The sequence below is a fragment of the Pelodiscus sinensis genome, chromosome 29 (genome assembly GCF_049634645.1).
Source record: "Pelodiscus sinensis isolate JC-2024 chromosome 29, ASM4963464v1, whole genome shotgun sequence".
Taxonomy (NCBI): domain Eukaryota; kingdom Metazoa; phylum Chordata; order Testudines; family Trionychidae; genus Pelodiscus; species Pelodiscus sinensis.
In genome coordinates, this window is record NC_134739.1 from 9799519 (window position 1) to 9814134 (window position 14616).

General features: G+C 47.8%; 1 protein-coding gene across 5 annotated transcripts in view; it reads left to right on the forward strand.

The window, feature by feature from the left end:
* The window catches only part of ACLY (ATP citrate lyase), a 67732-nt gene that overhangs the window by 29175 nt on the left and 23941 nt on the right, over positions 1–14616 (forward strand). For all 5 annotated transcript variants that reach the window (XM_075911562.1, XM_075911560.1, XM_075911561.1 and 2 more), the window contains 10 exons: positions 1842–1904; positions 2666–2856; positions 4330–4409; positions 5138–5268; positions 8466–8584; positions 9925–10061; positions 10627–10688; positions 11740–11857; positions 11996–12150; positions 14195–14285. In XM_075911562.1, the coding sequence (XP_075767677.1) occupies positions 1842–1904; positions 2666–2856; positions 4330–4409; positions 5138–5268; positions 8466–8584; positions 9925–10061; positions 10627–10688; positions 11740–11857; positions 11996–12150; positions 14195–14285 (1147 nt within the window). The remainder of the gene's footprint in view (positions 1–1841; positions 1905–2665; positions 2857–4329; positions 4410–5137; positions 5269–8465; positions 8585–9924; positions 10062–10626; positions 10689–11739; positions 11858–11995; positions 12151–14194; positions 14286–14616) is intronic.

The window sequence follows — 14616 nt, forward strand, 5'->3', positions numbered from 1 at the left end:
TCCGCCACACCCTGGTGGTAACTCTATGGAATGTGTGTTAGTTACTGCAAGATTAAGGGAGGCCCAGTACATGCATCTAGTGTAGCACATAGTACAGGTTGTGAACCTCTCTGGTCCAGCAACATCCGTTGTTCAGCATGCTTTTAGAAAGCTGGATGTTCACTTCTCATGGGCTACGTCTACAGTGGCATGATTTTCCGAAAATGCTTTTAACGGAAAATTTTTCCGTTAAAAGCATTTTCGGAAAATCATGCCACTGTAAACGGAAAATTTTTCCGTTAAAAGCATTTTCGGAAAACCGCGTCTAGATTGGCAGGATGCTTTTCCGCAAAAGCACTTTTTGCGGAAAAGCGTCCGTGGCCAATCTAGACGCGCTTTTCCGCAAAAAAGCCCCGATTGCCATTTTTGCGATCGGGGCTTTTTTGCGGAAAACAGTACTGTGCTGTTTACACTGGCCCTTTTGCACAAAAGTCTTTCGGAAAAAGACTTTTGCCCGAACGGGAGTAGCATAGTATTTCCGGAAAAGCACTGACGATCTTACATGAGATCGTCAGTGCTTTTCCGGAAATTCAAGCGGCCAGTGTAGACAGCTGGCAAGCTTTTCCGGAAAAGCTGCTGACTTTCTGGAAAAACTTGCCAGTCTAGACACAGCCATGGTGTGTCCAAGTTTCCCTCAGTCTCATAAAGTTTATTTACAGCCACCAGCCCTGGCTCTGTGTTCTGTGCTTTAATTCTAAACTGTGATTTAGTTCTAATTTACCTGTAAATGTCTTCTAAGAGCCCAGTAAGCAGTGGGAGTGTTGGTCATGCTGCTAGATCTTACTGACCTCCCGGGGTTTAGTAGATTGTCTGGTTCAGCACCGGGCAGGGTGCTGGACTAGAGAGGTTCAACCCGTACTGTATTGAGTGGTGCCGTTTGGAAATATTCCACGCCTGGGGGGTGAAGCGGCAAACAGCTACTGCACTGCAGTTTGAGTGAGACACGGGCAGCCACCATTGGAAAAAGAGAAGGCAGGCCTCCTAGGTGATGTCAGTACGGTGTCCTGGATTGCCAGCTTTCCGGAGAACATAGACCAGGGAGAAGTGGGAGCCACTGAGTTCTGAGAGAGCTCCCTGAAGCTTGATGTGAGTGTTGAAGTGCCACAGACTAGCTCAGTGGCCTTCACAAGCAGCAATAATACTCTCTGCTTTCAGAAGGGTGGAGATCTTGGTTTCAGGAGGACACATTTCAACCAACGGAGATGGCTGGGTATTGTTTTGAGTCAGCGCAGCATTAAAGACATCCCGGAGCGTGTTTCTGCCATGTCAGAGGATCCCTGGATACTTGGGATGTTAAATATCCATTAATTGAACAGTTGATTAACCTCATGAATTCTTATTGGTTCCTCAACTATTCTATAGTCCCTGGGGCCAGGGCCAGCTGCCAGTGTGCTCCGCCTCAATCCCAGGGAGCCCCCTGCCAGTTTTAAAACCAGCTCCCCTTGTAGACCAGCTGCCTGTAGCCCTGTGCTGCTGCCTCCGATACAGAGAGGCAGCAGCCCCTGTCTGGGGGCATGAGTTCCCAGACCCGATGCGAGCTGCAACTGAGCCAGGCTGCCTGCCCACCTGATTCCTAATGCGCTTTAAATGCAGAGCTGCAGCGGGGGTAGCTTCCAGACCCAGTGCAAGCTGGGACTGAGCCAGGCTGCTAAATAATTTACTGGCGGGGGTAGTGGGGGGATGCGTGTAGTTGATTGCATTAACCAATAAGCTTTTGCTTATTGGTTAATTGACTACACTGTTACATCCCTAGTGGATACTGTGTGAAGTTTTAATGGTGTCTCTTTCTCTGCTGTCGACAGATCGCTAAAGCCACTGGCATCCTAAAGAACTTCCTGATCGAGCCCTTCGTCCCTCACAAGCAGGTTTGTATTGTAACTAAAACACAGGAGTGCTCCAGAATAATCCTGTTTGGCCCAGACTGACTGACTGGCTCTTAGGAGTGGGGAAGGCAGGCACTTGTGTGTGTCATAAAGGTGGCAACACTGGCGCACATTGTCCCTGAGAACTGTGAGTAATAGAGAGCTTTAGAATCTTAGCACGGAGACAGTGATTTACAGCGGCACTGGCTGCTTTTCTTCCCCGCCAGGAGGAAATCCTGCCACAATAAAGGTCACGTGGGAACAAGCAATAAATTATTCCTCCAGTCTGGTGCCTGTCAAGCAGGTGGAAGAAAGAGTGCTGAAGTGAGACCGCTTATGTGGGATTGAAGGGGACGTAGCTACCGCGTAATCTTCCCTGCCTTATTCTGTACTTTCAACATCTGAAACGGAGGCTCCCTCTCTGTGCCCAGCTGAGGGTTACGCTGGTGCTTTAACAGGCATCGGAAGCCTGTACTTCAGATGTTTAAAACGGGAGCAGATTGCAAATGACCAGGTCCCGGGATTGAACTGGGCATGTGACATGCTGGGACCTGATCTTTCCACAGATTGCCCCTCCAAGAGCAGCCATGCAACAGTCTGTAGATTTCCCTGGGCCGTGTGAAGGGCATCTCTGCGGGGCACCAATTATTCCTGGGTTGGGTTTTTCAGTGAGTTAGCTAAAATTCCAGGGGTACCCAAGTTAAGCGGTGCCATTGCTGGGAGAGACTTACTGGTGAATGTCCATCCCCTGATCTGTGCCACAGGAAGAAGAGTTCTACATGTGCATCTATGCGGCCCGTGAAGGGGATTATGTGCTCTTCCACCATCAAGGGGGCATGGATGTGGGAGATGTTGATGCCAAAGCTCAGAAGCTGTTGGTGAGGGTGGACGAAAAGCTCACTGCATCTGATGTGAAAAAACACCTCTTGGTGCACGTGCTGGAGGAGAAGAAAGAGTAAGCGGGGATATAATTCTATGTCTGATATGCCCCAGTGCCACTGTTCTGTGTTCCAATTTTCCTTCCCATAAGCGCTCACATTTCAGTGGGGTTGACCCCCATGTGCACCGCATCCCAAACAATCTAAATTCCTTGGGATTGTCTGTTTCCTGTTTGAGCTGCAAAAGGCATAATTTTACCACCAGCCTGCAGCCCAAGGAGAGCACTTTCCCCCATCATTCTTTAAGCAAGTGCAGGACAATTCCTGGAGTTGGATTGCTGTATCTCGCAGGGCTTGTAAAACTTCTTGAACCCAGTGCAGGTTGGACCTCCCAGGTCCAGTGCTCTTGGGACCTGACCAGTCCTGAATGAGGGAGTTTGCCAGACCAAGGCTGGTAAAGTCCGTCCCTCGGCTGATGGACTCTGGGCAATCCCAGGGTCCATCAGAAAGGTCATGCCTGCCCTCAGTCACAGGGCTCTGCTGCCTTGGGGCTACAGGGACCAGGGTTCCACCACTCCAGGGTCCGTTACCCTGGGACTGCCAGGGCCATCACTGCGCCTACAGGCCCGGGACTGCTGGGACAGTGAGGTGCTGCTGCTCCCAGGGGAGCTGCCCTGGCCACTGGGTTCCTAGGGCTCTCTGGTCCAGAGGTTCTCTGGTCCAGCAACATCTGTGCTCTGGATGTTGCTGGACCGGAGTGTTCCAGACAAGAGAGGTTCAACTTGTAGTTGCTGTCTGACTATGAAACTGCGATTCCTTGTCCTTAGTAAGCTTCTTGAGATTTTGTCACCTGACTTGATATTTAAAAGCTTATTTCAGATTGATCTGCACAGTTCAAAACTATTCCACATCTAGTTAAAGAAGTTGCAGGTAGCTAATCTTGTTGTTCATTGTTTGCCAATAAAACAATTGCTGATGGCCTTTTGAGATGCCCCTCGTGAGGCTCTTAGATCCACTATTGTTTACACTAATCTTTCCTTTTTCTAGCTAATGCAGAGGGGCTGCAAAAATATTTATAGTTGGGGTGCTGAGTGCCACTATACCAAACTGTAAACCCTGTACATAATGGAAACCACTGCAAGCTAGGGGATGCTGCAGCACCCTTTCCCCTCCCCCTGACCATCCCTAGTTCCAGGACCTGTAAGCTAATGGGTCTTAAAGATTAGTTCTGACTAAAGCTGCACATCTGACAAAAAGAGACTCGACTTCTTAATGAGATGAGGCTAGATGGAAACATCAGATGACGACAGTCTTGAGACAATAACGTTTTCTCTGCATTTTTTTAAATTGGGGCTTTAATTAAATTGAGTCATCCATGTCCTGGCCTCTGAGTCATCCTCCAGATAGCTTCTCGTGGAAATGAATGAGAGTGAAAGAAACTGATGTGAGGTAGCTTTTCCACTGACAAAGATTCTACAGGAATTAAGACGGGCTCTGGTATGTCAGTTATGTGCCTATCTGCTCTAATGAATTTGTCTATTTTTGTGCAGTGTCCTGGCTAGCTTCATATCCGGCCTTTTCAACCTTTATGAAGATTTGTATTTCACATACCTGGAGATAAATCCACTAGGTAACTCTGGCTTGGGGAGAGGGTAAAAGAATCACTGCATGATTTGTTTGTTTTTTAACAGTGATATTTTGTTACTATCTAAGTAAAAGTGATAGAAAAATGTTCACATGTTTTCTAAGAGTAGTTAATTATGTACCTTTTAAAAATACAGACTGGATACTGCATGTGTTAGTTTCTAGCAGTATAATTGGCTGAGGCACATAGAAAGTTTTGTTGAGTGAATCTTAGGGAAATTCGGAGTCCTACACGGGAAGAAACCTGATCATTTTCAGATGTGTCTAGTGATGTAATTGGCTTGGTTTGGCCATAGAATAAATATTGTGAATGGCTTAAGGAAAGCAATGGAAAGATCCCTGCCTGGTCAATTCCATGCAAGCAGGCTGCCATTTTCGCACAGGTTTTTAAAATTCTCTCTGGTAGATTTTGGCGTACCAGTGTGTGCAACTAATGGGTAACTTGCACCCACCAGAGTGCATCAAACACAACCACAATCTTGTGGTATCCATTGTGCCATAGATACTGAAATTAGACACCCCCCCCCCCGCCAAATAGTGGGACATAGAAGGTATAGGCCGTAGGATGGCTCTCTGTATAGACATGACCTGCACCAAAAGTCAGCAAATATAAAGAAAAAACAAGCCACTATTCCTACTCTAGAAAGCATCCCAAAATATCCAGTTGTTAGGATGTACAAGCAAAAGACTAACGCTGGTGTATCTCTAATACAGTCGTGACTAAAGATGGCGTCTATGTTCTGGATTTGGCTGCGAAGATTGACGCTACGGCCGACTACGTCTGCAAAGTGAAATGGGGGGATGTGGAATTCCCCCCACCCTTTGGCAGGGAGGCTTATCCAGAGGCAAGTAAAGAATCCACCATTCCATAATTCTCAGTTAACAAGAAACTCTTCTCCATAGACGTAGGTCAGTGTGTACATGATGGAGATGGGGCTTTTTCTCTATGCAGTCCCATCACCATGGTTCATGTTGCTGACAAAGCTGACTGGGTATTAGACCTGGCCCATACTCCTGGTCAGGGCTCGACAAATCGCGGCGAGATCTACTTGCCAGCCCCGCACTGTGCATGCGCCAGACTGGCACTGTGCCATGCGTGCATCGCCGGTGAACGGGGCAACCGGCTGAAATCTACTCGCCATCAGCGAGTAGAAACAGCGATTTGTCGAGCCCTGCTCATGGTAGTACTTACATTGTTACTCACATAATGCCAGCAATGGTACTATGAGCTGTTGCTGTTTTTTATCATTACATGGATCTTCCTTGGGCTCCTCTTCTTCTCTCTCATTTAGAATTTTTACCTTATTCACTGGAGGATCAAATTTAACCACATTGAATTAAATGGCAGGTACACTACTGTGTGTGGTGGCTTCTGGTTTAATACTGTGCAAATGGTCTCTGTATTGGAAGGGCAGCCCCGGCCATGTTAGTTAACCATAGCTCTTTGCTATGCCATATGATGCTGATGGTGCTTTTAGGGTTGATGGTCATTAAGCATTTCTGTTTATAACCCTCCCCGACACACACTTAGGATTTATAACTCGTAAAATCTCTGTCTGGGCTGAAGACTAATGCGTTAATCCAAGAAGAGAATTTTCCTTTTAAGAGACTTTGAAATAAAATTGTTACATCTGAAACCTGTTGCTGGCCTGTAAAGTCAAGAACAAAAGCATATATACATCAGATAGGATTTTTAAAGTACATTAGGAATGCAAATTTCATTGGAGGCTAACGGAATTCATGTTCCGAAGTTACTTAGGTGCTTCTAAAAATCCCACCCATATAGAAAAGCTTCCAGCAGCATCAGAAATCGCTGGGTATGTTGCACTCTCCCTAGTCATGCAAAAACTTCTTTCAGATGCTTGGCCTGGCACGTCTGGAGTACTTGCCTGTTGTTCAGACCATTTGTTTTAATAACCAGAATGGTGCTAAAATTAGGAACAGTTTTTTTGACGTGTGGCCAAGAAATCCATTTAGATATTTCCCTGCCGCGTAGCTTGCTGGGTGCCAACACTTAACTCAATTTGTTCTCTAATGGATTGGTTTAATCATCCACCTTCAAGTGACTCTGAACGTTATTGCATCTCTCTGTTCTTTGAGAATGTAAATGAACTCCCATTATGGCACACTGCATGCCTGCCTGTTGTGATGGTAAAAGAACACAGTGATGGCTCTTAATGATTAGATCTCTGGCAGCAGCTTAGTTGGAAAGTTTCTAATCAAGGCTATGTCTAGACTAGAGGCTTTTTGCGCAAGAAGTTTTTTTTCAGAAGAGATGTTCCGAAAAAACTTCTAGCAAAAGAGAGCGTCCAGGCTGCAAAAGCGCATCAGAAGTGATGCACTTTTTCAAAAGACAGCGTCCAGACTGCGTGGATGTTATCTCGCATGTAAGCAGTGATTGCTATGGACAGAAATGGCCACCAGACCACCTGTGCTTTTTCCTCTTCCCTCTTCTTCCAAAAAAAGTCTTTTCCCTGTCCACATCCGCCTTTTTGCAAAAGAGCTCTTTTGCAAAAAGGCTTCTTCCTCGTAGAATGAGGAATACAAATTGCACAAAAACCCCTTTGTTCTTTTGATTTACTGTTAAAAGAACGCGCTTGAAGTGTGGACATAACTCAGGTTTTGTGCCGTTTTTCCAACAAAACTCTGTAGACTAGACCTACCCCAAGGGTGTTGGTACCAACCTTCCACTACTTTACATCAGCAGAGAGATTTTGCACATACTCAGCGTAAAGTATTGTTTGGGGAAACTTGCAGTTGAGGTCTGGGAGGATATGTAACCCAGGAGTGTCCAAAATTGGTCACTGGCAGTAAGGATGTTAAATATTGGTTAATTGAATAGTTGATTAACCTCAGAATTCTTATCGGTTACTTGACTATTCTGTAGTCCCTGGGGGATGGGGCCGGCAGGCAGTGCACTCTGGCCCTGCTCCGAAGGAGCCCCTTGCCACCCGATGCTGCTGCATCTCTATCCAAGGCAGCAGCGTGGGGTGCCGGGAGAGAGCTGGTCCATGAGGGGAGCCATTTAAAAATCCGCTCCCCTTGCAGATTGGCTACCTGCAACCCTGCGCTGCTGCCTCTGATACAGAGGCAGCAGTGTGGGGTGGCAGCAGCCCTTATCCAGGGGGGCAGTGTGTGTCTGAGCTTCCAGACGCATCGCAAGCTAGGACTGAGCCAGGCTGCCTGCCAGCCAGCCTGCTAAAAAATTTACTGGCAAGGAGCTGGGGCGGGGGATGGGGGGAGGGATGCGTGTAGTCTACAGCATTAACCTATAAGCTTTTGCTTATTGGTTAATCAACTACACTATTACATACCTAATGTAAAGGGTAGCAAAGTAAAATTCCCATCCTGAAGGGACAGAATAGATCCTGACGGAAATTTAAATCGCAGTGCCCAAACTGGTTGTGTGACACTCCCAAAGACTCTTTACTACAGATGGGTGATCTTAACTCCTGCTTTGTCAGGAAGAACATGCTATCTATCCAGTGACAGAATGACAGTGGAGATGTTTGATGGTTGGGGTTGATCGTTTTCACAAGCAGGAGCTTTAATTGGTTTCACGTTGGTCAATGGTGAGCTCTGTTACCCTGTGGTGTTGGACCTCTAGGGAAGTGGTGTAAGCACCATCTCTCAAAACATTCTAATACTGAATTGGACAAAACCCAGGAGATTGTATGGTAGAGTACAGCCTTGCCCTGCCTCTTAGAGGATGGGGTAAGATTAAACTGAGCGCATCTCGTTCACTTCTGATTTCCAGGCGTCTAGATAGAAATACAAAAAATGGGTGTTGCCACAGTAGCAGTAGCCAGCCAGGTGTCCAACAAGAATTAAAAGGCACCAGAACGTATGTGGTGGGACTGTCTTTGCAAAAGTCTGAGCACCCGCAATTACAGTTGAAGTCCAGGTGAGCAGCAAGGGCTCAGCACCTCTGGAAATCAGGGCCAGTATCGCTAACCCCGCTTGCTCCACAAGAATAGTGCAGTCACCCACCCAAAAAGGGGCATGGGGGACTTTCAAAACATTTGTGCTTCTCTCTCTGCAGGAGGCCTACATTGCTGATCTGGATGCGAAGAGTGGAGCCAGCTTGAAATTAACTCTTCTCAACCCCAAAGGAAGGATCTGGACCATGGTGGCTGGAGGAGGGGCATCAGTGGTCTATAGGTACCAAGCACATGTTTCTATACAGGATAGGGAATCAGTGTTGCCTGTAAGCTGTGCACTTGGGCAGAGATTCAAATGCCACCCAGCTGATTAGCAGAGCACCCACAGCCGGCAGCATTTGTTTCTACTGGTGGTGCACATCCACACATGCTTCAGTGCACAGAACATTTATTCTGCACATGGATGGAAAAAACTAAGGGAACGTTGCAGAGAATTCTAACCCCAGAGAGCTACCAGTGGAAAACACCTGATGATGCAGCTTTTGGAGAAGGGTCTTTTCCTAGTGCAGCAGCTCCCAAGCCATGTGTGTCTGAGAGCAGGGTTGACTAGTAAACAAGAATTCTGTTGCATCAGAAATGTTTGCAAGAGACTGCAGAATACCCAGTAGCCCCCTAGTCGGGTCATACTTTTGGGATGTGGGAAACGCACGCTTAAGTGTCCGGTCTGCCTGAGTGAGATGAGAGCATTAAAAGCTGGGTCTCCAACACACAAATGAGTGCCTAACCCCGTCCTATTGGCTGTTCTGGGGCAGGTATCTCTCTCTCTCTCTCTGATTTTGAACAGAAAATCCCCCTGCACACAAGATACCTTCCTGACAAAAACAGACACATTTCATTGAAACCAAAATTTTGTGTGGAATGAACATTTTCCAATGACAAAAGTTTAGTTGAAAAATTTCTAACCAGCTGTATTTGGGTCCTGTTTGATCCAGGACCAGCTGCCATATGGCACCCCCTTGTAGGGTGCGATATGTTTGTGTCCTTGTCACAGTACTGAATACAGCTTAATCCTGGGAGGTGGGTAAGTCTGTGAAGTAGGCTATAAACGGTGCTCCCAGGCAAGGAATCCGTCTTAAAGGATACTCTCCTCCCCGTGGTCTACTTCTAAAACTCACTTCACAGCTGCAGCTTGGAGAATGCAGTCTTGGCTGAAGCAATTGCTAGCTTGCTCCCAGATTTGGCTAAGGAGCTTCTAGCACCTCCTAGGCTCCTTCTGACCTTTGCCTGGTTGGGAAGTACATTTTCTCTGTGGTTTGACCACGAAGAAGCCAGCTGAATGTTATGTTTAAGGCAGTGACTCCATGGCTGTCTTGGGTTTATTTTGTTCTGTCTACCATCCTCACATCTCAGAGGACTTCCCCTCTCCTCTGGGAAATATATTTGGGTACGCATCATGAGGAAAGCATCTTTGCTTTCAAGAAATAGCCTGGCCACTCGAACTCCTTTGGAGCACCACTTCTCCCCTGGCTCCTTCCACCTGAATGTTGGTTAAGTTTATTACGGCCTGTGGAGTCTTTGAAGAATATTTAGCACTTCTGAGATATCTTGTCTGTCTTGCAGTGATACCATTTGTGACCTGGGCGGTGTAAATGAACTGGCAAACTATGGGGAATACTCTGGAGCCCCTAGTGAGCAGCAGACCTACGACTACGCTAAGACCATTCTCTCCCTCATGACTCGGGAGAAGCACCCGGAGGGTAAGAAAGGGCAGCTGGGATTTGGACTCTAGAGTCTGCAGTCAGATCTGTTATAGGAACTTGTCCAGACCAGTTGAAGGAGCCTAGCTATCTAGCATGTGTCCGCTTAGATCTGTCCATTGTTTTGGCTATGATCGTGTTTGGATGTCTGAATAGCTTACTGAGCTTTGATGTAGCCTCCCAAAGCAAGTAACAGAAGCTCCATCATGTGAGATGATCAAAACATTAGCATATTACTGTGGCCTGTTAGGATGAATGACTGGCATTTCTGGGTTTCCCCCACAAAAGTCAGAGATGACAAATACCAGTAGCTTTAGAATGGTACATGAGACAAGAGTGGACTGTCGGCTCCTATCAGAAAACTTGTTGCTCGGCTGTTGCAGGCATAAATCCCACTTATCAAACCTCTCCCAGACTGTGGCTAGCCCTTCTGTACAGAGCTGTGGCTAGCAGCCAGAACTGAGAGGCCCTGTAACTGTCTGTCACCTCCTAGGCAGTTTCCCATTAAGAGCATGTTGAGCCCAGGTTCTAACAGCTGTTTGTGATTCTCCTCTTTTTCCCAAAGGCAAAATCCTGATAATTGGAGGCAGCATTGCTAACTTCACCAACGTGGCAGCCACCTTCAAGGTAGCGTATGATTCTGCAACCCCAGGAAATGTATCGTGTTGGGTATCAACTCTACACAGCCATGCTCCCAACTGGTCTCCTTTTGGGCAGTCTCAGCAGAGAGACTTAGGACTGAGTGAATTTCCCTCTACTCCACATTCACTGTCTATCTGGGCCAGGGAGGGAAGCTGCATGATGTGATTCTTGCATTGCTGAGGCAGAACTATTTCCAGGAGCACTTAAGTCACTCTGGAAAGTTTGCACTGCTGCACAGAGGACCCGGGTGTGATGCCTAGTCTCTCATTCCCTGGGCCGGCAGGGGTTCAGAGTTAATGCTCCGCACCATAGCGCATTAGACTGTAGCTCAAACACAGAGGCAACACACATGGGGGGGCACGAAGGGCCATGTGTTCCCCAATCGCCATGGATGGGGGCAGGGCAGGGGCTGGTGCCTGCAGCATGAATCCAGTCCCTTCCACCACACCCTTGCCCCCTGCACTCACCGGCAGGGGAGGTGGAGCAAGGTGGCCCCACCGCTTTGCTGGGAAGCAGAGCAACGCAGCAGCCAGGGGAGCAAAGGAGCTGTGCCACCTTATTCCGCTTCCCCTGCTACTACTGGTGAGTGGTGGGAAGGGAAGGGGACAGACCCCTGCTAGTCCCTTGGTCACCTCAGTTGGGGGAAGAGGTGGGATGGGGGGTGGAGCAAGGACGGGGAGAGGCAGAGCCTAAGCGGAGGGGGGTTGTCCTGGCTCTTCCCCAGGTGGAGGGGAGGGGTCACATGGCCAGTGGCTCCCCAGTTCCCCCTGGCCAGTCGCTTCTGTTCAGACCCCAGTCTTTTGGGCCCCAGCATAGCCAGGGCTCCACAGAAACAAACCTTATGGGAAGGTGTTCAAAAGTGCCTCCTTCTGGCCAGTTATGAAGAGTCTCTGATGGACTCTGATCCAATGCAGCAGTGATGGTGGTTTCAAAGACCTGCAGTATAAAGCAGGAGTAGGTGTTCTGAGTTTCCAGAGAAAGGGGGTGGGGGAGAAGACCTCTCTCCACTAGCAGACACCCATACATTCTGTTTTAGGGTATTGTGAGAGCCATTAAGGATTACCAAGGCCCTCTGCAAGAGCATGGGGTGAGGATCTTTGTGCGGCGAGGAGGCCCTAACTACCAGGAAGGATTGCGTGTCATGGGTGAAGTGGGTAAGAAAACTCAACCAGCCACTAAAACTTCATGTACTTTGTTGTTGTTTTTTCTTTTGTTTCTGTTGCTTTTTCTTCGAATCTTGACATTCGGCCTCTCCCCAAGCCTGATTGTTTTTTGTGTGTGTTTGTATACAGGAAAAACCACTGGGATCCCGATCCATGTCTTTGGGACGGAGACCCATATGACAGCCATTGTAGGCATGGCACTGGGCCAGCGGCCGATCCCTAATCAGCCTCCTACGGCAGCCCACACTGCCAACTTCCTGCTCAATGCCAGTGGCAGCTCCTCTGTGAGTTTTCCAGCCCCGGTGATTTTCCTTGTTCTGACAGGTTTGATGGAATTACTGTAAACCTTTTTTTAAGAAATTAGCGGAAAAATGACAGCAGGGTTTTAGTAGCCCAGAGTCCAATGGAAACCTCTTGTGGGGACCTTCCTCCATGGACTGGTCACGTTTAATGCAAGAAGATTTCAGGGCTGTCTGTTCCTTTACTGCAGCTCTCCTAGGCTGTGTCCAGACTCAGGGGTTTTTTCGGGAAAAGTAACCTTTTCCCGAAAAAACTTCCCCTGCGTCCAGACTCAAGCCGCGTTCTTTCGAAATTAATTCGAAAGAACGCGGCTTTTCTTTCGATGGCGGTAAACCTCAATTTACGAGGAAGAACGCCTTCTTTCAAAAGTTCCTCTTTCGAAAGAAGGCGTTCTTCAATGTAAATAGGGCTTCTTCGAAAGAGAGCATCCAGACTCACTGGATGCTTTCTTTCGAAAAAGCAAGCTGCTTTTTCGAAATTTCTCCGTGCAGTCTAGACGCTCTCTTTCGAAAGAGGCTTGCAGTCTAGACATAGCCCATGGTTATATCCACACTGTGCTTGTACAGCTTCCTGTAACGTGCATGGCATGGTCTGACTAACACGATTCTCCAAAGTAAATCTCTACCCAGGGAAATGCTGGCAGCAACAAGTATGATTAATTCATGTTCAGTTTCCCCATATCTCATTCTGTTAAACACAGGGCCTTAGTTCTCTCCTAATAGTGGAAAAGTATTGCTTATAATTTGGTCTCTTGGACTGCGATGCTTTTTGTCTTTCAGCCCAGAGAACACTGCCAGGGATGCCGAATACATTGCAGTGATCAGTAAATAATAGCACGACAGCCTACTCTAATAGATACACGTTCTGAGATTAATTTACATTCTGGTTTAAATCCAACATTAAAAGAATTACAGTTCTGAATGTGAAAAGTGACATTATATATAATGAGCCTTTTTGCCTCCTGTAAGGTAGGGTGTGAGCCAAAGCCCACTTGAAATCAATGGAAAGATTGACTCCCTGTGACTTCACTAGGCTTTGGAGAATGCTCCCACTCAAATATAAATTGGCCCCGTTTTACATCTGATGTGACTTCCTTGACCCATTTTCTCTCCATATCTCTAAGACAATCCAGTAAAAACAACTGCTTAAAAGTGTGGCATTGCCTCTTGGAAAACAGTCTAATTTAGACTCCCGGGGGTTTTCGCAGCCTGTAGAGCTCTGATATTACACTGCATTAGTCCAGGCAGGCAAAATATCTTGCAGTGAATCCTCCTAATACCAAACTGACATCTGCACAAGTCTGCCATGTCCCAAACCCAGGAATGCCGGTTATGCCCCCAGCACCAGCTCCACAGTGCTGCCTGCCCTCTTCCCCCCCTTGCACCTCCAGTGCTGCTGCCTCTACAGCAGCAAAGGAGGAATGGCAGGGGAGGCTGCCGCGAAGCAGGCTCTGTCCACGGTGAGTCTGGATCTGCAGTGGACAGAGGCTGGTTTGCAGCAGCAGCCCCTGTCCATGGGAGGTCTGATCTCTCCCCGCAGACCAACCTCTGTCCACAGAAAGCTCGGACCTCCCCAGATGGGCTGCTGCTGTGGATCAGACTCCACAGGGAGCTCAGACCCCAGCAGACAGGAGCTGCTGCCATCCTGCACAGCTGCCTCTGTATCAGGGTCTGTGCGGGGAGCAGGTTTTTAAACTGGCTTACCTGGTAGACCAGCTCCTGACTGCTACTCCACGCTGCTGTCTCTGATAGAGAAGCAGCAGCACATGGTGGCAAGGGGGTCCCCGTCCCCCGGGACTATCAAATAGTCACGTAACTGCTAAAATACGATGCGGTTACACGACTGTTCAGTTATACAACATCTGACATCCCTGCTTCCCGCCAGGAGACAGCCATCTGAAACATTTGTCTCCCATTTTCTTTGGAGTATACCCACTGCCAAAGTCAGTTGCCAGTCCTGAAGTGTTGAATCAGGACGTTCAATTCTGCAGTCGTTTTTTGCTGACCTTGCTCCTGGGTTCTCTTTCAGACACCAGCACCCAGCAGAACTGCTTCTTTTTCTGAGTCCAAACCTGATGAGATTGCTCCAGCCAAGAAGGCAAAGCCCACGACACCTCCTGGTAAGCATTCTGATGAATGGTTACCAGCACTGCTTTCTCACCCCATCTTCTGTGGCTGCCTGTTTTTGTAGGAGTGAGTCCTGGTGCCTGCCTATCCTCTCCACTTTCCAGCTTGGCTTAGGGACACTACAGGTTGAACCTCTCCAGTCCAGCACTCTCTGGTCCGACAACATTTGTGGTCCAGCATGATTTTCGTTATCTGAATGTCCACTTATCATGGGCATGGCCAAGTTTCCCATGGTCCCATAAAGTTTGTTTACAGCCACCAGTCCTGGTTTTCAAAGTTCTGTGCTGTTTAGCTCTAATTTACCCCTAAATGTCTTCTAAGAGC